This window comes from Oncorhynchus mykiss, chromosome 12 (assembly GCF_013265735.2).
Source record: "Oncorhynchus mykiss isolate Arlee chromosome 12, USDA_OmykA_1.1, whole genome shotgun sequence".
Lineage (NCBI taxonomy): Eukaryota > Metazoa > Chordata > Actinopteri > Salmoniformes > Salmonidae > Oncorhynchus > Oncorhynchus mykiss.
The window spans coordinates 15,646,853-15,669,740 of record NC_048576.1 but is presented as its reverse complement, the minus strand read 5'-3'; the positions used below and the strand labels follow the sequence as shown (position 1 = coordinate 15,669,740).

The following is a 22,888-nucleotide window of genomic DNA, read 5'->3' as shown; positions in this document are numbered from 1 at the left end:
ATAACCTTAACCCTTTAACCTTTCTCCTAACCCGAACCTTAACCTAACCCTAACCCCTAGCCTAGCTAACATTAGCCATTTCAAATTGAAATTCACAACAGAACATATGTATTGCAAATTCGTAACATATCAGACAAATTTCAAATCGTAACATACCATACCAATTTTAATTCTTAACATATACAAAATGGATGGTGGACATCCACAAATTAATAAACTTCGGATTTACGTACAGAATAATACAACGTTCTCTGAGACCAAGTTGCGCGACAGAGTGCTTGTGCATGGAGGCAGGGTACCTGCATTCGTCTATCGATTATGGCTGTGTACGAGCGCATCTCTGCCAGCCATCACTGGAATTGCTTTTAAAGGGAGATGGTTAAGACGCTCGAGACAGTGATATGTATGGCTGACAGTTTATCAACATTTATCAGTTTTTGGACTATTTAATTCAACAGCTTTCAATTTGCATGCTTATCATGTACACATATTCGGAAAAATAGGTGGGAATAGGCTACTCACTATAGCCCTACATCACCATCATATTTAAGTTATAATAAGGGGTTGAATATTTGAATAAAATGTAATTACATTACCTATATTTGATGTGCCAATTTTATTCTGAATACCCACAAACTCGTTCCATAGGCCTAGACAGTGCATCTTCCACAACAATACCACAGTTCCATGGATGGCCATTATCAGTGTGACGTGCCGTTTGACGCACAAGTAGGGCTGCATCTTTGAAAAAAACTAAATATGACTGTGTTTGCTTCAAATGTTTTATTTTTTTATTTTTTATTTAACCTTTATTTAACCAGGTAGGCTGTTGAGAACAAGTTCTCATTTACAACTGCGACCTGGCCAAGATAAAGCACAGCAGTGTGAACAGACAACACAGAGTTACACATGGAGTAAACAATAAACAAGTCAATAACACAGTAGAAAAAAAGAAAAAAAGAAAAAAAGAGTCTATATACATTGTGTGCAAAAGGCATGAGGAGGTAGGCGAATAATTACAATTTAGCAGATTAACACTGTAGTGATAAATGATCAGATGGTCATGTGCAGGTAGAGATACTGGTGTGCAAAAGAGCAGAAAAGTAAATAAATAAAAACAGTATGGGGATGAGGTAGGTAAATTGGGTGGGCTATTTACCAATGGACTATGTACAGCTGCAGCGATTGAGTTAGCTGCTCAGATAGCAGATGTTTGAAGTTGGTGAGGGAGATAAAAGTCTCCAACTTCAACGATTTTTGCAATTTGTTCCAGTCACAGGCAGTAGAGAACTGGATGGAAAGGCGGACAAATGAGGTGTTGTCTTTAGGGATGATCAGTGAGATACACCTACTGGAGCGCGTGCTACAGGTGGGTGTTGCCATCGTGACCAGTGAACTAAGATAAGGCGGAGCTTTACCTAGCATGGACTTGTAGATGACCTGGAGCCAGTGGTTCTGGCGACGAATATGTAGCGAGGGCCAGCCAACTAGAGCATACAGGTCGCAGTGGTGGGTGGTATAAGGTGCTTTAGTAACAAAGCGGATGGCACTGTGATAAACTGCATCCAGTTTGCTGAGTAGAGTATTGGAAGCCGTTTTGTAGATGACATCGCCAAAGTCGATTTTACTAGGGTAAGTTTGGCGACGTGAGTGAAGGAGGCTTTGTTGCGAAATAGAAAGCCGATTCTAGATTTGATTTTGGATTGGAGATGTTTGATAGGAGAGTTTACAGTGTAGCCAGACACCTAGGTACTTATAGATGTCCACATATTCTAGGTCGGAACCATCCAGGGTGGTGATGCTAGTCGGGCGTGGGGGTGCAGGCAGCGAACGGTTGAAAAGCATGCATTTGGTTTTACTAGCGTTTGAGAGCAGTTGGAGGCCACGGAAGGAGTGTTGTATGGCATTGAAGCTCGTTTGGAGGTTAGATAGCACAGTGTCCAAGGAAGGGCCAGAAGTATACAGAATGGTGACGTCTGTGTAGAGGTGGATCAGGGAATCGCACGCAGCAAGAGCGACATCATTGATATATACAGAGAAAAGAGTTGGCCCGAGTCTTCCATCCCAGTCAAGGAAGAAAGACAGTGGAGAAATAGCTACTAGCGAAATATTCCTTGTAATTTGTCAAAGCAAAAATAGCCTAACCTAGCATATGGTTTTAAAATGAAATGTTGGTGGACACATGTTATTTGGGGGTCATGAGATGAAATATGTCTGCTATCTATGCATTTAAAAAAAGAGTGATTGTGAAGTTAGCATATTGAAGCATATTGAAGCATATTGAATAGCCAGTGAAATACAACAGAGTGATATAGATTATTAAAAAATATGTAATATGCTCAGTTCAACTTTTTAAATCTGGGAACTTTTCCACTTGCGCAAAAGTAAATCAACTACCCACGGTAGTGTCACTTGACACAGTTCTTCTCATTCTGGGTGGTCAACAACACACACAGCTGCTGTGATGTTGTGTGACCATTGAATCTCTGTGGGATAATGGCTATCATTTTGACAAGGTCTTTTAGTGATCACAGAAATAGCACAATGTGCAAGTGAAGGACATTTCAGACATCAATGGTTAATGAACTGAGACCAACAATAAAGTCAGCTGGATAAAACATTGCAACCATGTGCATAAGTTTTCTGACCCTGTACCTTAGCTTAATCACATGGCACTTATGAAGAATAGAAATAGATACAGGTATCCAGTTGTGATTTACCCAATGTATAAGATAGAACAGAGTAGTGTGGGATTGGTACTATAGAGTGATTCTATGAGGTCATGTTTTGTTCACATTTGTTCATTAGGATCAGATTACTTTGAATGGTTTACTCACTGAACAATCAGTAGAGGACCCAGAGTCATGTATTTACATCTAAATATATAGCTCTGGGGGAGACGTGATGGAATGAGTGAATGTGAGGTGCTTTAGTGCTTAACCTCTTGACCAGACACTGTTGGACATGATCTGAGGTATTCTGTGCCTAAACTCATCACTCTGATCCACACACACACATACACAACCTGGATGGTGTCGCTATGGATACTTAGGGCTTTCCAAATAGCATGGACAATGTCAAGTGTCGCTATGGATGCAGATGAAAATGTGAAAGCAGGCTTTTCTATGAGAAACGTCAAGTACGGAATGATATCTGTCTCCATGGTAACCGGCTCAGACTTTGAGAGAAGGATGAGAGCTCTTTATTTTGCTTATAGTTGACACTTGCCTATCTCAATAGGCCTGGCAAATCAGGGAGAAATGGCATTTTGCATAACCAAGATAAAGGTAATCATCCAAGAGCTTTCCAATTCATTCAACTGGAAGATAAATTTGTTGTTATTACAGAAATTGACTAATGAGGGTTCAAATAGTTGGAGAAGTCCCATGTCCTCAATTGTACCTAGATGGGGAAGTCAAGTGCAGAAGGATACAAACTATATTGTACTGTATTGAATCTCTTTTGAACCAAAAATACAAGCTTTTTCTGCCAATTTCCAACCACCTCTCAAACTCTGTCAGGTCTCTCCAGAGACGTTAGATTTACGTTGGATTGGGTTCAAGTCCGGGCTCTGGCTGGGCCACTAAAGGACATTCAGAGAATTGTCCCGAACCCACTCCTACGTTGTCTTGGCTGTGTGCTTAGGGTCATTGTCCTGTTGGAAGATGAACCTTTGTTCAAGTCTGAGGTCCTGAGGGCTCTGAATCAGTTTTTCATCAAGGATATCTCTGTACTTTTCTCCGTTCATCTTTCCCTCAATCCCCACTAGTCTCCCAGTACCTGCCGCTGAATAATATCCCCACAGAATGATGCTGCCCCCAATATGCTTCAATGTAGGGATGGTGCCAAGTTTCTTCCAGACGTGACGCTTGGCATTCAGGCCAAAGAGTTCAATCTTGGTTTCATCAGACCAGAAAATATTGTTTCTCATGGGCTAAGCATCCATTAGGTGCCTTTTGGCAAACTCCAATTGTTCTGTCATGTTTATTTTACTGATGAGTGGCTTCCGTCTGGCCACTACCATAAAGGCTTGATTGATGGAGTGCTGCAGAGATGGTTATATTTCTGGAAGGTTCTCCCGTCTCCACAGGGGAACTCTGTAGCTCTGTCAGAGTGAATATCAGGTTCTTGGTCACCTCCCTGACCAAGGCCCTTCTCCTTCTCGATTTCTCAGTTTGGCCAGGCGACAAGCTCTAGGAAGAGTCTTGGTGGTTCCAAACTTCTCCCATTTAAGAATGGTGGAGGTCACTGTGTTCTTTGGGACCCTCAATGCTGCAGAACTTTCTAGGTACCCTTCCCCAGATCTGTGCATCAACATAATCCTGTCTCTGAGCTCTACGGACAATTCCTTCGACCTCATGACTTGGTTTTTGCTCTGATATGCACTGTCAACTGGGGAACCTTATACAGACAGGTGTGTGCCTTTCCAAATCATGTCCAATCAATTGAATTTACCACAGGTGGACTCCAATCAAGTTGCAGAAACATCTAAAGGATGATCAATGGAAACAGGATGCACCTGAGCTCAATTTCTGAATACTTATGTAAATAAGGTACTTCTGTTTTTAATTTTTAATACATTTGCCCTATTGTTTTTTTTATTTAATCCATTTTAGAATAAGGCTGTAGCATAGCAAATGTGGAAAAAGTAAAGTGGTCTGAATACTTTCCGAATGCACTGTAAGAGAATGGAGTTCATCAGCTACTTCTTATCAAGTCATTTCTAAGATTGGTGCTCCACCCCCTTTCAATTCTGCAGGGGCTCCAACTGTCTCTACAAGGAGGACCAGAGGACCAGAGGACATTTCTATTCGGATTAATGAAAAGACTCATGGTTGAGCAGTGTATCCAATAGTAACAAAACTAAGGAGATGATTGTGGACTTCAGGAAACAGCAGAGGGAACACCCCCCTATCCACATCGATGGAACAGTAGTGGAGAGGGTAGCAAGTTTTAAGTTCCTCGGCATACACATCACAGACAAACTGAATTGGTCCACTCACACAGACAGCATCGTGAAGAAGGCGCAGCAGCGCCTCTTCAACCTCAGGAGGCTGAAGAAATTTGGCTTGTCACCAAAAGCACTCACAAACTTCTACAGATGCACAATCGAGAGCATCCTGGCGGGCTGTATCACCGCCTGGTATGGCAACTGCACCGCCCTCAACCGTAAGGCTCTCCAGAGGGTAGTGAGGTCTGCACAACGCATCACCGGGGGCAAACTACCTGCCCTCCAGGACACCTACACCACCCGATGTCACAGGAAGGCCATAAAGATCATCAAGGACATCAACCACCCGAGCCACTGCCTGTTCACCCCGCTATCATCCAGAAGGCGAGGTCAGTACAGGTGCATCAAAGCTGGGACCGAGAGACTGAAAAACAGCTTCTATCTCAAGGCCATCAGACTGTTAAACAGCCACCACTAACACTGAGTGGCTGCTGCCAACACACTGACACTGACTCAACTCCAGCCACTTTAATAATGGGAATTGATGGGAAATGATGTAAATATATCACTAGCCACTTTAAACAATGCTACCTTATATAAATGTTACTTACCCTACATTATTCATCTCATACGCATACGTATATACTGTACTCTATATCATCGACGGTATCCTTATGTAATACATGTATCACTAGCCACTTTATACTATACTATGCCACTTTGTTTACATACTCATCTCATTGTACATACTGTACCCGATACCATCTACTGTATCTTGCCTATGCTGCTCTGTACCATCACTCATTCATATATCCGTATGTACATATTCTTTATCCCCTTACACTGTGTACAAGACAGTAGTTTTGGAATTGTTAGTTAGATTACTTGTTATTACTGCATTGTCGGAACTAGAAGCACAAGCATTTCGCTACACTCGCATTAACATCTGCTAACCATGTGTATGTGACAAATAAAATTTGATTTGATTTGATTTGATTTTAATTGTTACATTATAATAAAACCAATGTATATCGATGCATGACTGAACAATTAGCTTGGGCTACATTTTGAAAACAGATGTTAGGCTACTTAGTTTATTCTGAATCATTGCAATGATGATCACCTACTATAACATAGGAAACTTGGTAACCTGTAAACCTTTTCATCCGTTCACAATGTAACATATCTTACCCGTGTCAACCTGTGTCAACCTCATTCCCCTTTACACATTTCATGTTTTGTCAATAGTTCAGCCACGCACTCCATGCACAGATTTATTGCAAAATATACTGAACAAAAATATGAACGCAAAATGCAACAATTTCAAAGATTTTACTGAGTTACAGTTCATATAAGGAAATTAGTCAACTGAAATAAATCGATTAGGCCCTAATCTATGGATTTCACATGACTGGGAATCCAGATATGCATCTGTTGGTCACAAATACCTTAAAAAAATGGGCCTCACAATGGGCCTCAGGATCTCGTCATGGTATTTATGTGCATTCAAATAGCCATCTATAAAATGCAATTGTGTTGATTGTCTTTAGCTTATGCCTGCCCATACCATAACCCCACCGCCATAATGGGGCATTCTGTTCACAACGTTAACATCAGCAAATCACTCGCCCACAGGACGCCATACACGTGGTCTGCGGTTATGAGACCGGTTGGGCATACTGTTAAATTCTCTAAAACAATGTTGGAGGCGGCTTATGGAAGAGAAATTAACACTAATTTCTCTGGCAACTGGTCTGGTGGACATTCCTGTAGTCAGCATGCCAATTGCAAGCTCCCTAAAAACTTGAGACATCTGTGGCATTGTGTTGTGTGACAAAACGGCACATTTTAGATTGGCCTTTTATTGTCCCCAGCAAAATGTGCACCTGTGTAATGATCATGCTGTTTAATCAGTTTCTTAATATGCCACATCTGTCAGGTGGATGGATTATTTTGACTAAGTAGAAATGCTCACTAACAGGGATGTATACAAATTTGAGAGAAATATGTTTCTTGTGCGTATGGAACATTTCAGGGATCTTTTTTTCAGCTCATGAAACATGGGACCAACACTTTACATGTTGCATTTTTATTTTGGTTCAGTGTACACAGTAGTGATTTTATCATGTAAATCTTGGTGGGGCAAAAAAATAAATGTGGGGTGCATGCCAGTGAAGTCACTACATAACACAACACTAAACGTTACATGAATTGCACTATAATGGTGAAAAACGGTTCCCACAAACTGTTAGGGCCTACATAAAGCTGTCTCAACAGCAGAGTCCCAACAGCAGTCCCTACACCTTACCACTGCTACACCTGGCTTTCAGCTAAGCCTTGTCTGGCAGCAAAACAGTTCATTCAGCCTCCTTTACTGCCTTTTAAAAAACATAGCTGAGATGGCTGACTTTCTTAAACAAATGTGGTTTCTACTGACAATTGAGATGAACAAACTATGGCATAAGAGGATGACAAGCGGATAAGAGGCAATCCCTAATTTCGATTAAGACAATGAGCGAGTGACGACAGACGTAGTCAATATAACTATTTGTTCAGCACTTTTGAAATGTACAGTGACAGAATTGAGAACATGGGCCGTTCTTACAGTGTTCTCCCTGTACAACAAGTCAGAACCGTAGGATAAATAAAAGGGGCATATAAACAGGCAATGAAAGTTCTAACAATATTACATGATTACATCATAGGCTATATGTGCACCACCAAGTTAGAACAGTAGGCGAAATGAAGAGGTGAAAATAGACCAAATTATTAGCGTGAGGCACATTGAATGCCGTTTGTGTCTTTACTCGTCAAAAAGATACACGTCATATAACACTATTTGACACATTAAATAAGCTTTTAATTTGACACATCAAATACCACAATTATATTATAGAATGTTGTGTGTGCTGAATTTGCACGTGCAAGCCAAGCGCCACCACTTCTATCAGTAGCACTGTCAAAGCTGTACAAAACAAGCACACATCGGCCACGAACGATGTGAGTACAATATCGCGTTGGTGAAAATAGACCAAATTATTAGGGTGAGGCACATGGGCTACTAACAGCTTGCTATACAACATACACTTAGTACTACTTTCTTAGCTACCGTATACATACAGTGGGGCAAAAAAGTATTTAGTCAGCCACCAATTGTGCAAGTTCTCCCACTTAAAAAGATGAGAGAGGCCTGTAATTTTCATCATAGGTACACTTCAACTATTACAGACAAAATGAGAAAAAAAATCCAGAAAATCACATTGTAGGATTTTTAATGAATTTATTTGCAAATTATGGTGGAAAATAAGTATTTGGTCAATAACAAAGTTTATCTCAATACTTTGTTATATACCCATTGTTGGCAATGACAGAGGTCAAACGTTTTCTGTAAGTCTTCACAAGGTTTTCACACACTGTTGCTGGTATTTTGGCCCATTCCTCTATGCAGATCTCCTCTAGAGCAGTGATGTTTTGGGGCTGTTGCTGGGCAACACGGACTTTCAACTCCCTCCAAAGATTTTCTATGGGGTTGAGATCTGGAGACTGGCTAGGGCACTCCAGGACCTTGAAATGCTTCTTACGAAGCCACTCCTTCGTTGCCCGGACGGTGTGTTTGGGATGATTGTCATGCTGAAAGACCCAGCCACGTTTCATCTTCAATGCCCTTGCTGACGGAAGGTTATCACTCAAAATCTCACGATACATGGCCCCATTCATTCTTTCCTTTACACAGATCAGTCGTCCTGGTCCCTTTGCAGAAAAACAGCCCCCAAGCATGATGTTTCCACCCCCATGCTTCACAGTAGGTATGGTGTTCTTTGGATGCAACTCAGCATTCTTTGTCCTCCAAACACGACGAGTTGAGTTTTTACCAAAAGTTATATTTTGGTTTCATCTGACCATATGACATTCTCCCAATCTTCTTCTGGATCATCCAAATGCTCTCTAGCAAACTTCAGACGGGCCTGGACATGTACTGGCTTAAGCAGGGGGACACGTCTGGCACTGCAGGATTTGAGTCCCTGGCGGCGTAGTGTGTTACTGATGGTAGGCTTTGTTACTTTGGTCCCAGCTCTCTGCAGGTCATTCACTAGGTCCCCCCGTGTGGTTCTGGGATTTTTGCTCACCGTTCTTGTGATCATTTTGACCCAACGGGGTGAGATTTTGTGTGGAGCCCCAGATCGAGGGAGATTATCAGTGGTCTTGTATGTCTTCCATTTCCTAATAATTGCTCCCACAGTTGATTTCTTCAAACCAAGCTGCTTACCTATTGCAGATTCAGTCTTCCCAGCCTGGTGCAGGTCTACAATTTTGTTTCTGGTGTCCTTTGACAGCTCTTTGGTCTTGGCCATAGTGGAGTTTGGAGTGTGACTGTTTGAGGTTGTGGACAGGTGTCTTTTATACTGATAACAAGTTCAAACAGGTGCCATTAATACAGCCAGTGGAGGACAGAGGAGCCTCTTAAAGAAGAAGTTACAGGTCTGTGAGAGCCAGAAATCTTGCTTGTTTGTAGGTGACCAAATACTTATTTTCCACCATAATTTGCAAATAAATTCATAAAAAAATCCTACAATGTGATTTTCTGGATTTTTTTTCCTCATTTTGTCTTTCATAGTTGAAGTGTACCTATGATGAAAATTAGAGGCCTCTCTCATCTTTTTAAGTGGGAGAACTTGCAAAATTGGTGGCTGACTAAATACTTATTTGCCCCACTGTATCTCCCTTGCATATTACATCATTTATACAGCAGCATACAATACATTTTTGGACTCGCCATGTGCAGGGGCCGCGGTCGTACTTTGTGGGCAAATTTTGTCATCAAAGTCTGGAATTCTCTGGATTTATGTTGGGAACTCAGAAGAAAAAACACACAGCCACTCCATTGAATAGCAGGCTGACATTCGTGGTTGCTTTGCAATGCTTGCAGTTTGTCACTGATTTCTTCCAATCTACTCATTGTTGAGTTTGCGATTTCCACCTTGTTGCGTAATCTTTGTCCAATGGCCGATGAGCACCGATACGTTTTATCTATAATTTCTCTTCATTATTTCTCTTCATATGATAAGGATTAAAAAGGATTTGCCAGTAGATTGTTGACTAGATTCATGATGATGACTGCCAGCTTGCTTTGAAAGTAAGATGTTGACATGATCAGACCAATCTACTGTACAAATAACGTGATTTGACGTCATTTTATCTGTGGCCAGTGACCTTGAACCTTATTGGAAAGGCACTTGTAATATAATTCTATGGCAGGATCCAAAGGGCAGAAATTTTGGATGTCTACCCTTACTAAGGACTTAAACTTGGCGGTGACGTACTGTCCCAATGAGTGACGGAACACTGAGCCAATCACGGCGCAATGCTCCTATTTTCTGCTGGTTCTCCCCACCACCACAGAAAGCACTGAGCTAGGCTGAAACACCTGAATTGTGGAGCTGCTTTACGCAAGAAAACAAAAAAGAGACCATGTGTGTATGCAGCTTTATTAACTGAATTATATATTATTCTTTTTTTTTTTTTTACATTGTTTGCAAACTGATTTGTGACACTATTAATGCCAAAATAACATGTAAAACAGGCAAGCCCCCCTAATTACATTTAAAAAATAATAATTGTTTGGTTGTTTTTTTTTGTTGCTAAAAATGTGGAGCCTCACTCGTCCTGAATGAAGGGTCGCCACTGAGTGGTAGGAATTGATAGGCACCGTCTCTGGGGCTCGGGACTTGTAAGTCCCGCCCAGTTGCTATAACGACTCCCACATAGCTCTGCATGATTGGTAAATCAAAGGTTCGTGCCTGGCGTCAGCTAATTTGTCGACCTCTTACATTTCTTTGAAGACGTGTTGACTTTGAGAGACAACTAACATACCCAATCTTGAACCTGCTCTCTCCAATCAGTGAAAGAAGAAAGTAGACTGACTCCCTATTTTGCTGTTTCACTGTATTCGGAAGGTTTTAGTTGCTGACAATTTCAGGACAAGAAATTGCTGTGGAGAACGCGGTTTGTTAAATATTTTGTTTACATTTTTTAGGTTTGTGGTTAAAGTTAAATTATAAAGAGGTTGTTTGTTAGTTCATTTGCATTGTAATCGGTCAATGAGAATTAAATTACTTTTAGGCTCAGTTGGGGATAAGCCTCGTGAACTCTATCGCTAATATTAGCTACGCTAACTAATGGTAGCTAGCTATGTAGCTAACGTTAGCAATCTAGCCTAGCTAATTTAGCTAGCTAGATACCATATTTGTTTTGCCCTTTTGAGAACGTCAGTTAACATTAGTTAAGTATTACAATTATTTGGACTCTATGTGCTGCAAGTTAACTTATTCAGCCAATTGTTAAACGACACTAGGCCGTTTACATACACTAACGTTACACTGTAATCTACAGCGTATGTATGTTAGCTACTTGTACAGATGAGTAGTTAGTCATCTAGTTAACGTTAGCTGCTGGTGGCTAACTAACGCAGCCAGGTTGTTAGCTAATGTGATAATAACTAACGTTACCTGGCTATCGTTTCGCGTTAGTTAATACAGGTTAAGACTGCTGGTTAACGTTAGTCAGACAACTAACGTTAAACCAATTTAGCTGACAAAAAAAAAAGTAATCTAGCCGTTAGCTAAGGTTAATCTATATGTGTTTGTGCAGAAGCAAGTAACGTTAACTAATTAAGCCTTCAATGTAGCAACACCGGAAATATAGCTACTCTATGTAGCAAACGTTAATTTGGCTAGATTACTTAGTGTTTCCATGTATAACATTAGCATGTTGTCTAGTTCCCTAGTTAACAGCTGCGAGTAGTAACATTGCGTCAGTAGTCAACGAACGTTAGCTAAGTATCTAGATAATGTCATCATCCAGTTCTTTGTTAATGTAACTCATTGGCTTGCAGGCATCCAGAAATAGGTTTTCATAATATTTGAGGCAGAGAATACTACACCCACATAACTACCTAGCTAGCGGTTCACAATGACTCAAACTACCTCCTACAATTTGTTGTTGGGGGGGGGGGACTATTTTCATTTTAGCCCAGTTATCATGATTATGTGATGATTAAGTGGTAACCACTCATATCAAGGGCAGTGATTTGGGATACATTCCATTGTATTATAGTAGAGAACACTTTTGTGTATCCTGTGGCCAAGAATTAATACAAATTACAATTGTAAATAGGGGCAAGGCAGCAACAGGTTTCATTAGTGACAAGATTGGATTGGTGAGGCTTTTATCGTGAGGTGAGTTTCCCTCGGTCTTGTCTGACGCAGCCTCAGTGTCCTCAAAAGGCATAGCCTAATTTTACATTGTTGCCTTCACACAGCAGATCCACAGTGAGGAGCCTGTTCTCATTTCACCGCTGGTGCAAGACAATGGAGACAGAAATCGAGCAGCAGGAAGAAGAGACCACTTTCAGCAACACTGACACTAACGGTAAAGCTATTGTAGGCTATTTTGGCAGTGCCGCATCAAAGCTGTGTGTAAGTCATGCATTTGCCTTGATTAGACTAGAAATATAACACTGCTTTTCTCTAATAGCTGTTATCAGTCAGAAGGGACTACAGGGATTGACATTAAGGGATGCTTTGATTTTCCTTGGGCAAGTGAACCAAACAATCAAACCTTTTTAAAGAATTCCAGTAGCCTAAAACTGATCGTTCTGGTTCCTCCCCGTTATTTATGTAAAATACAGACAATTTATGGCAAGTTAAGCCTGCTTTGATATGTTATTTCTTTCGAATAACAACCAAAATACTAATAATTCAATTACTGATTTTTCTGGTTCCTCCCCTATGTGTAGGTGAAAGGCCTGCAATATATTGCACTTCTGGGTGTAAATAGCTAATTACAATTTTTGGGCAAGTGAGGGGCAACCAAAAATTACTGCTGACCTGCCTGATGGGCATGTACTTTTCAGACTTTAATGTAAATCTCTGGACTACTGGTATAGCTACATGCTGGCACCATGTGTGCATGTCAGATGGCCATGTGTTTCTCTTGTCCAGGTCACTGCTGTTTCGGGAGCAGTTCCACCTAATTTTAATCCAGGAAGTGGACTGGTAAGGGCTGGGTGGATGCTGTCGCCTGGCTTTTGGCTGGAACCCGTATTGGGAAGAACATAGCATTAGGCTAACTTTCCAGGTTTCTCCCTCCAGGAAAACGCCCTGCTGAGGACATGGAGGAGGAGCAGGCCTTCAAGCGCTCTCGCAACACTGATGAGATGGTGGAGTTGCGGGTACTGCTGCAGAGCAAAGTAAGCCTTGCAACAGAAATGGGATTGTAGCCCTATTGCTTTTAAATCAGGAATTCCCTAGATTTTTGTTTGTTTACTATGTAAAATACGCAATGGTATTTCTTACATCTCCGTCTTCCTGGATAGGTAGGTGTTTTTTCTGGTGTTCTGAGTTTTGCTAATCACATCCCATCTTCCAAGTTTCATATCATTCAGCGGACTCTCAGACCCATTACTCTGTTCCTAAGGAAACACTTGTTTCTCCTCAGAATGCTGGAGCTGTTATCGGAAAGGGTGGCAAGAATATAAAAGCCTTACGCACAGACGTGAGTACAGTTGGCATTGTCAAATTCTTTCCTCCACTGGGGGATTTGCTGTAAAGCTATATTTTTGTCCTTATAAACCTGACATTTTCATAGACATTATGGTATCCAATTACCCCATTCTAATGACAACCCTTATGCGTCCTATTAAAGAAATGTAACCCCTGTACTAAATAGTGTCCCTCTTATATATACACACGCACATCTATCTATATCTCATCTCCCATCTATAGCCAATCATTCTGTTATCTGAATATATTGTTTGACTTGATTGGATCAATTCCACATTAACAGAATGATGCAGAGACTTAGATGTTTTACTTTAAAATGTATGTCAAACACAAACCAATGATTTGGAAAGTTAAACAAACCATAGAACTCTATGCACATGGACTACTTTCAACAATTTCCACTGAACATTTAACAAAAAACACATTTACTTGAACAGTGCAGCTGCAAAGTTTAACAGAAGGAAGGTTTGTGCCATCATTCTGTTACCGAATTTTGCGTTTGCAAATTGATGGTCGAGTTATGTTTTTTTGTTGCATTAATTGTATTTTTTTGTTGGTTTACATTTTAAAATGAAAAATTGCAGTCTGCATCATTCTGTTACTGTGGAATTGGTCAAATGTTGCACGTCTGTGAACACTTGGAGGGATATTTGCGATGTTTTTGTACAGTAGTCAGATTCTCTTTCCCAAATGACACATCTATAGGTTGGCTCATGTGAACAGACATGGTTTGGCTTGATTGGATCAGATTTGGGGAAGAGTGTGGGTGTGGGCATTTTTCTTGTGTTTCCAATAAAAGGGAACTATCCTCTACTAGTCTCTGAACGTGATTTCTAATGCCCCTTACATCCCTGAAGCAATACCGGACTGTGGCGATGCCATAAAAACCCCTTTAAACAGGTGTCTCAAAGCCTGAGCGGACCTATAGTATATTACAGCCTCTGTAGTATCTATGCAGTCCATTTAGCTAAGTGTCTTTGCTAGAGCTGGCTTAGTCCAGCTGCCCTTTTTCTTGTGCACTCACCATCTTTTTTTAGTTTAGTTTAGTTTTTTTTGGAAGCTATATAGTGGAGTATAGCGTGTATTCAATTAAAATGTATTCCTTCTCCCCCTCTTCCCTCTCCTTTACTTTGTTATTTTTGGCCACCTTCCTCCGTTGCCCATGTACTGGATCGACATGCCCCTCCTGCGTTGCCCACCTTGACGTTGGCCCAACCTTCGCCCCTGAACGCCCGCCCACCTGACACCCCGGTTGGCCCTGCCCCGCCCCGCCGCCCGCCCACAAACGTGCCCCTCCCTAAACGGGCACCTTACTTGACATCTTGTGATTGAATGCCCTTGCCCAATGCCAACCTCCACGGCCAATGCAGTACAATGCCAGTGTATCTGTCCCTGACAGCAGTGGCCCAGAGCGGTATGTCCCACCAGTTATTGCCTCACTGCCTGATTAGAACAGAGAAAAACACATGTCTTTGATAGCCTGCCTTCTGTTTCATTTGAAAATTTTCTACATATAGAACCCCCCCCTCCCTCTCCCTTTATCAAGAGACGTGTATTGTTCCATTTGAATTGTTCTGTCTTCTCCCCCCCTCTACCCTTCTTCCCCCACATTCAAGTATTTCCATTTAATTTGGACCTTTTTGTCACTAGAAATGAAATCAATGAACCCACTTTCAGTAGATCATATTAAATGGGAGGAGCCCAGCTGTTGGCTGCTGTTACCTTTCTGTGGTATTTTTAATTGTGATTTGTGGAAAGCCAATGATCTTTCCCACTCTGTCCTTGTGGCCCACCTTGCTACTCCCTGCCCCTCCCCCACCCCACTGTTCTCAACATCACTGTTCATGATCTGAGTGCTCAAGCTCCGCCCACTCTAACTCATCACTGTTCTCTTTTTTTCCCCCTTGTGCTACATCTCTCCGTTGGGTTTCTCTATCCTCCGTTAGGTTTCTCCCCTCTTGTTTTTCTCTCAGTCCCCCCATCAGTCCAGACTGCCTGCCAAACCTTTCATTCCACCCTCTATCCTGTCCACCACCTAGTGGTTACCACTCACATCCCCCCTGCTTTCTTTATTTTGTTTCTCTTCTACCTTCCGACTCCCTGTCACTGAGAATGTGTGCCGGTGGCATGATTGTGATGGCAGGTTTTTTTTATTAACTTTTTTCTTTCTTCCCCCTCAAGTGCTGGTGGTGATGGTTAAACCCCCCCCCCCCCCCCCCCCCCCCCCCCCCCCTCCCTCCCTCCAGACAGAGCCCCCCCCTCCCTCCAGACAGAGCCCCCCCCCTCCAGACAGTGGTCAGCCTTGTGCTTCATGTTGTAATCCTAAAGCCTCGCTCTCTTGTTGGATGTGAGATAAATGAGCGCCCATCAAGTTGTTCACATTTCAGTCCAGTGTTGGGAAAGTCTTCGTTTTCTTTTTGTTTTTAAACGTTACATTTTTTTATTTTATTTTTAGCTCTGTGCTTCATAGGAGGGTTAGTCTGGAAGTAAGTTTTTCTTTATTTTTTGCTTTTTGTCCTCCCTCTGTTTTGCCTTGTTGCCTTTGGCCACATGCTATTCCTTACCAGGATCCTGAGTGTGAGTGCAGATATTGAGACTATCGGAGAGATTCTGCTGAAGATTATCCCTACTCTGGAAGAGGTGAGTGCCCCGCGGCCACCAGAGATATACACGTATAGGTTTATCTTTTTCCTAATCCTCAAAGTCGAGAGCTAAAGGCTTTCTTTCACCTGACTGATCTGTACCTGTTTTTTCCTAGTACCAGCATTATAACGGGATTGATTTTGACTGCGAGCTGCGTTTGCTGATCCATCAGAGTCTGGCCGGAGGCATCATTGGGGTGAAGGGTACCAAAATAAAGGAGTTAAGAGAGGTAAGATGGGATCCCACTGATTTCAAATGCTGACTTGACTCAGTCCACACTCATTTACAAGAATTAGCTGAAGTGCATAGATTGCATGTGCTTGATCTGCCCTAACAGGTTTTCTTTGTTGCCCACTTGTCCACAAATGGTTATGGGGAATGTATTGACGATCTCATTTAATGCTCACAGCTGAAGACTGGTCAAACCCATTTTGAACATATGGCATTGTGCTGCGTCTTCCTGTTGTGTTATGGGTCTATTTCATGCTGGGCTTCATGTCTCCACCAGAACACCCAGACTACCATCAAGCTATTCCAGGAGTGCTGTCCTCACTCCACTGACCGAGTGGTTCTGGTTGGAGGAAAGCCAGACCGTGTTGTCGATTGCATCAAAGTTATCCTGGAGTTGGTATCTGAGGTGGGTGAGAGTTAGGTCTGTGACGGTCATGGAATTTTGGATGACTTATTTGTCAGCTAAATGACGCAGTCTCCGTTATAGTAGTTTTAATAGCGTGCGGATACATTTTAGCACGCACATTTTCTCCTCTTTTCCTGACTGCATGTGCTGTGCTTCTGCAGAGGGCTGTTGCCTGGGCCAGGGTTTCCCAAACGCTGACCTGGTGACCCCCCCTGTGTGCATGTTTTGGTGTTTGCCCTAGCACTACACAGCTGATTCAAATTGCCAACTCATCAAGCAACCAAAGACTAATTTGCTACAACACCTTGCTTGTTTCAGCAAGGAGCAACAAAGTTTCATTGTGTTGTAAAGGGTCCTTGTTACCGTGGAAACTGACGCGACTGCACAAATGCCTGGCCGCCCAGTGTTTAGTCAACTGTTCGTTCCACAATTTATTTGATTTTTAAACCCCCTACTGTAAGTCTTCTATTATTGTCGGTAAAAGGATTATACGGTAATTGTGTCAGCTCTTGTGAGTTCAGTTCTGAGCCAGTGACCGCAACACTTCACCACCATCACCAGTGTCTAAACATGGAAACTCAATGAGTCAGTCAAACTAGAATTGTACTTGTTTAATAACAGCAGATGCTTTTTGTTTGTTTTTATATATTCCATTTACAACAGTTGTTGACATTGTAGTCGTTCCAGAGCAAAACTAATTTATATAGGTAACTGGCAAAATAAAGGAAACACCACGAGAAATTACATCATTTGGTGGTGGAAAACTCTCTCAGGTGCCGCTCCAGAATCTCCCATAAGTGTTGAATTGATTTGAAATCAGGTGACTGACAACACACACACCCTTTAAACCCATATGCTCCTTTGAGACCCTTCATTCAAACTCACTGAGATCTATTCTAGCCATGGTAGCCAAAATAATGGGCAACTGGACATTTTTATACATGACCCTAAGCATGATGGTATGTTCATTTAATTAACTCAGGAACTACACCTGTGTGGAAGCACCTGCTTTCAATATACTTTGTTGCCCTAATTTCCTTTATTTTGGCAGTTATATGTAGCATCTCAACAATGGTCTCATAGTATTCTCTATCTTCAGGCTCCTATCAAAGGGCGTGCCCAGCCTTACGACCCCAACTTCTACGACGAGACATACGACTACGGCGGCTTCACCATGATGTTCGAGGAGCGGGGCCGGCGGCCTATGGGGGGGTTCCCCGTACGGGGCCGGGGTGGCTTTGAGCGCATGCCCCCAGGCCGCGGCGGCCGACCCATGCCCTCCTCCAGGCGGGACTATGATGATTTGAGCCCTCGCCGGGGACCACCCCCTCCCCTGCCTACCAGAGGGCGTGGAGGGAGCCGGGCTCGAAACCTGCCCCTCCCCCTACCACCACCCCCAAGAGGAGGGTAAGGAACTTGTTGTTTATGGCTACCTCTTATCACCTCATCAGTCACTCAGTGACGTTTATAACCATGTGCCTTCGCTGTGCCTGAGTACATAGAACTAGAATGAACATGAACCTATTTTGTTGGACTAATCCTTTAAAGGAATCTTTTCTGACACATTTCCACTGAGTCATGTTGACCCTGTCGTGTGGTTGCAGAGGCGACCGGTTCTCTCATCAGAGCTATCACGGCAACATGGACGACAGACCAAAGTAAGTCATTTGTGTAAAACAAAGGCAGCACCTGCAGATTGGTTAGGGTGGAACTCCTTCACCTCTCCAAATCGAGTTAGTCAATTGGAGAATGGCTATCTCTGTCAAATCTCTGTCAAATGTTGTTTAATCCTTTTCTGCTGATTTAATGACCGTCAATACGGTTCTACCCATGACACGGTAGTTATTTTGTAAACATGACCGCTCATCCCATGAGTAGATGACTATAAGAACACAATGTCAGTGTCTTATCAACAGATTTAAAAAACAACTTAGCTCTTCACACTTTCAGGAGGACTGGTATCACTCTTTTGTAGTACAGACTTGTCAGCCCATTGGTTTGGGGGCTGCTTTCAGTCCATCAGAGGTGGTGAACTGATCCCTCTCTTGTCATGTTAACCCCGACACCCTCCCTCCCCTCTTATCTAAGCAGCGACAGGAGAGGAAGACCAGGAGACCGCTACGACAGCATGGTGAGTGACCTGGGCATTTTAAGTGTTTTAGATGAGGGTTTAGCATGGATGAGTGACAGAGCTTCAGTCTGTTGCCTGGTGTTTTAATAGTAGGCAAGTCGAACACGCATTTTAATGGCTTTAGTTACAGTGCATTCGGAACCTTTTCAGCCCCTTTGACTTCTTCCACATTTTATGTTACAGCCTTATTCTAAAATTGATTAATTAGTCCCCCCCCCATCAATCTACACACACTACCTCATAATGACAATGCAATCAACGGTTTTTATAAATGTTTGCGCATTTATGGGGGAAAAAACACATTTACATAAGTATTCAAACACTTTACTCAGTACTTTGTTGAAGCTGGGATTACAGCCTCAAGTCTTCTTGGGTATGATGCTACAAGCTTGTGACATCTGTATTTGGGGAGTTTCTCACATTCTCATCTGCAGATCCTCTCAAGCTCTGTCAGGTTGGATGGTGAGCGTCGCTGCACATCTATTTTCAGGGGGCTCCAGAGATGTTCTATCGGGTTCAAATCCTGGCTCTGCCAGGGCCACTCAAGGACATTCAGAGACTTGTCCCGAAGCCACTCCTGCATTGTCTTGGCTGTGTGCCTAGGGTCGTTGTCCTGTTGGAAGGTGAACCTTCGCCCCAGTCTGAGGTCCTGAGCTCACAGGAGCAGGTTTTAATCAAGGATCTCTGTACTTTGCTTCGTTCATCTTTTCCTCAATCCTGGCAAGTCTCCCATTCCCTGCTGCTGAAAAACATCCCCAGAGCATGATGCTGCTATCCATGCTTCACCGTAGGGATGGTTTTGGCCAGGTAATGAGCGGTGCCTGATTTCCTCCAGAAGTGACGCTTGGCATTCAGGCTAAAGAGTTTAATCTTGTTTTCATCAAACCAGAGAATCTTGTTTCTCATGGTCAGAGTATTTTAGGTGCCTTTTGGCAAACTGTATGCAGGCTGTCATGTGCCTTTTACTGAGGAGTGGCTTCCGTCTGGCCACTACCATAAAGGCCTGATTGGTGGAGTGCTGCAGAGATGGTTGTCCTCATTGGAATGTTATCCCATCTCCACAGAGGAGCTCTGTGACCATCGGGTTCTTGTTCACCTCCCTGACCAAGGCTCTTCTCCCCCGAATGCTCAGTTTGGCTGGAGGCCAGCTCTAGGAAGAGTCTGTGCCTCGGCACAATCCTTCGACCTCATTGCTTGGTTTTTGCTCTGACATGCAGATGCACCTTATATGCACAGGTGTGTTTTTCCAAATCATGTCCAATCAATTGAATTTACTACAGGTGGACTCCAAGTTGTAGAAACATCTCAAGGATGATTGAGACAGGGTGCACCTGAGCTCAATTGAGTCTCATAGCAAAGGATCTGAATACTTATGTAAATAAGGTATTTCTGTTTTTTAAATATTTTTTTATACATTTGCAACAATTTCTAAACCTGTTTTTTCTTTGTCGTTGTGGGGTAGTGTGTAGATTGAGGAAGAAAAGTAATTTAATAAATGTTATAGTAAGGCTGTAACATAACAAAATGTTGAAAAGGGGGTCTGAATCATTTCCAAATGCACTGTACGTGTATAAATGGATTGGAATTATTATCCTGCCCTAGTCAAATCATGGTGGTTTGGACACTGGCGCTGCTCTTCACCAAGCGAACACACTGGTTAGGCCTCTTGTAGCCTGGCAACAGTTGTCTCCTTGGTTACCAAGGAGCAGCTGAATACGTAATCTGGAGCCGCCAAACTAACAAATGAACTTCAGGTGAAACCATTCCTATTCGCTGACGGGGTTGGTCGGGCCGTACTAATAACATGCATAGTGGAAAATAATTCATATGCACAAATTATAGAGCTCAATATCAAACACATTTAAACCAGAATTTTACTTAATGAATGTTTCAGTCTTGTAATAAGTCTCTCAATTTGTCTTTCTCTCCCTATGTTCTGCTGAATACAGAGTGGTGGATACGGTGGTGAGTCTTTAAGTTTCTTCTGGTCATGGTTGTCTACACTCTTGTTTGAATGTGTCTTTGGTCAGATTATAGTTCTTTCTGTCTAGTAAGCACCACCAGCTCTCCCCTCTGTCCTTTGTTGGTCTGTCTATGTGGTCTGTCAGCCACGGTGTGATGTATTGTTATCCTTCCTTTTCCTCCCTTCATATTTTCAAAGACAACACTTCCTCCTGGGAGCCCTTTCAGTCTGGTGAGTGCAAATGAATCACATTTGTATCAATGTCTCATTTTGTTGCTTTTGTATTTGTTTTCGTGTCGTTTTGAGACTTTCCACACGAGGATAAATTCTGAGTGTCTCTCCAGGTGGCCGAGGGTCATACAGTGACATCGGGGGTCCCGTCATCACGACACAAGTTACCATCCCCAAGGATGTGAGTAAAGGTTTAATCCGCAAAGTCCCAAGTGTAATAACAACCCTTACCACAGATCAACACAGACATCCCTATAATATATTCATGAGAAGGACCGAGATGAGATTATTCCCAATTGATCAAAAAGTTCCCACATCAGCCTTTATTCATATGTGATTGATACCCCCCCCCCCCCCCCCCCCCCCCCCAAACTGTGCCCCCTTTACCTGGTTGTCATTGTGCCGATCACATTGTTGGGGAGAAGTAACCCTGGCTTCCCACTTCTCGTAGCTGGCCGGCTCCATCATTGGGAAGGGCGGACAGCGGATCAAGCAGATCCGTCATGAGTCGGGAGCGTCCATCAAGATCGACGAGCCACTAGAGGGCTCCGAGGACCGCATCATCACCATCAATGGAACACAGGACCAGATCCAGAACGCCCAGTATCTACTGCAGAACAGGCACGTGCTAGCACCCTTTCCTCGTCTCCGCTGAAAGCAGTATGGTGGAAACCTATTCATCCCTGTCCCCTATCCGTGGTAATCAAGGAAGGAAATGAGTCGTTCATGACTAACAAATGAAATTGAACTTAAAGTAGTTCTAGAAATGACTTCTGGGGTCCCTTTATTCACTTGTCCACTGTGTTTTGTTGCAGTGTGAAGCAGTACTCTGGTCGGTTCTTCTAAAGAGGGAAGAGGAGCCAATCTGCCATGCCCGTTCGCTCCCTCTATTCAGAGCCAACATTCCTCTGCTTTGGGTAGTTGTGTGCCCCCCACCCTGTCATCTAACACCTTTTTAATAAGAAGTTTGGAAATTCTCTCAAAGCTGTCGGATGAGTGTATCCCAGTTTTTTTTTTTTTTTTTTTTTTTTTTTTTTTTTTTTTTTTGCCTTGCTTGTTTTTTGGGGTTTTTCTTTATCGATAATTTTGCTGTTCTGTACTTGGAGTAAACTAACCTGTCTGTGTTCACTCTTGGCCTCCCCTACCTCTCCCAGTCAGTACAGCATGCAGAATGTAATCTTGTTTTGTAAGAAACATTTTATGATTTAAAAAAAAAAATACATTTAGTTTATTTTTGCTTAATTTTTTTCCCCCTGCTGAAAGATAAGGGGCTGTATAAAAATGTACAGTAATTGTGTCATAGGATGAATAAGAGTGCTAGGATTGTTTCATTTTGTTGGGAGACTGATAGGGCTAAAATAAAGTATTGTTAATTTTAAGTTTTCTACATGATTTCAGCTGGTTAACGGGGAGGGACTTGATATAATTCCTTTAATACATAATCATTGACATTTGGATCCATTTAGACTGGCTAAAGCCTGTTTTTTTTTATGTCGGTTTAAGCGTTTTTAACATTTTAGATGGGATCTTTGTAGACACCAGTCAGTTTGGGATGGGAATGCAGCCTTTCTTTCCATATGAGTGGCATGTCACCCCTGTTAATCTACCTGTCTGTGGGGTATAGTATCTGCTGCAAGTCGTGAGTAATAAAGTCTGTGCCACCTTTTACTAAACATGTGGGGGGAGGTTTTGTTATTTTTCCATGTTTCCTAGATGCGATAAATAAAATGGTTGTAATAAAATCAACTTGATATTTTCAGTAAACTGTGCT

The 22,888-nt window shown here is 42.4% G+C and overlaps 1 protein-coding gene across 11 annotated transcripts; it reads left to right on the top strand.

Annotated features, from left to right (window-relative positions):
• The first annotated feature begins 10,780 nt into the window (after positions 1 to 10,780).
• On the top strand, positions 10,781 to 22,881 carry LOC110536798 (heterogeneous nuclear ribonucleoprotein K). 11 transcript variants are annotated; one of them, XM_036937024.1, is made up of 17 exons: positions 10,781 to 10,954; positions 12,270 to 12,379; positions 12,952 to 13,005; positions 13,102 to 13,199; positions 13,448 to 13,504; positions 14,883 to 14,926; positions 16,080 to 16,152; positions 16,271 to 16,384; positions 16,664 to 16,792; positions 17,892 to 18,199; positions 18,397 to 18,450; positions 18,881 to 18,923; positions 20,873 to 20,888; positions 21,085 to 21,117; positions 21,231 to 21,298; positions 21,569 to 21,816; positions 21,933 to 22,881. In XM_036937024.1, exons 4-16 carry the CDS (start codon positions 13,122 to 13,124, stop codon positions 21,770 to 21,772), a joined length of 1,221 nt encoding a protein of 406 aa, XP_036792919.1. In that variant the 5' UTR covers positions 10,781 to 10,954; positions 12,270 to 12,379; positions 12,952 to 13,005; positions 13,102 to 13,121; the 3' UTR covers positions 21,773 to 21,816; positions 21,933 to 22,881. The 11 variants fall into 11 exon arrangements, with proteins under 11 accessions (XP_036792919.1, XP_036792913.1, XP_036792911.1 ...); XM_036937018.1 differs by lacking the exon at positions 12,952 to 13,005 and having other exon boundaries at positions 10,782 to 10,954; positions 16,277 to 16,384; XM_036937016.1 differs by lacking the exon at positions 12,952 to 13,005 and having other exon boundaries at positions 10,783 to 10,954; positions 18,884 to 18,923.
• The last annotated feature ends 7 nt before the right edge of the window (positions 22,882 to 22,888 follow it).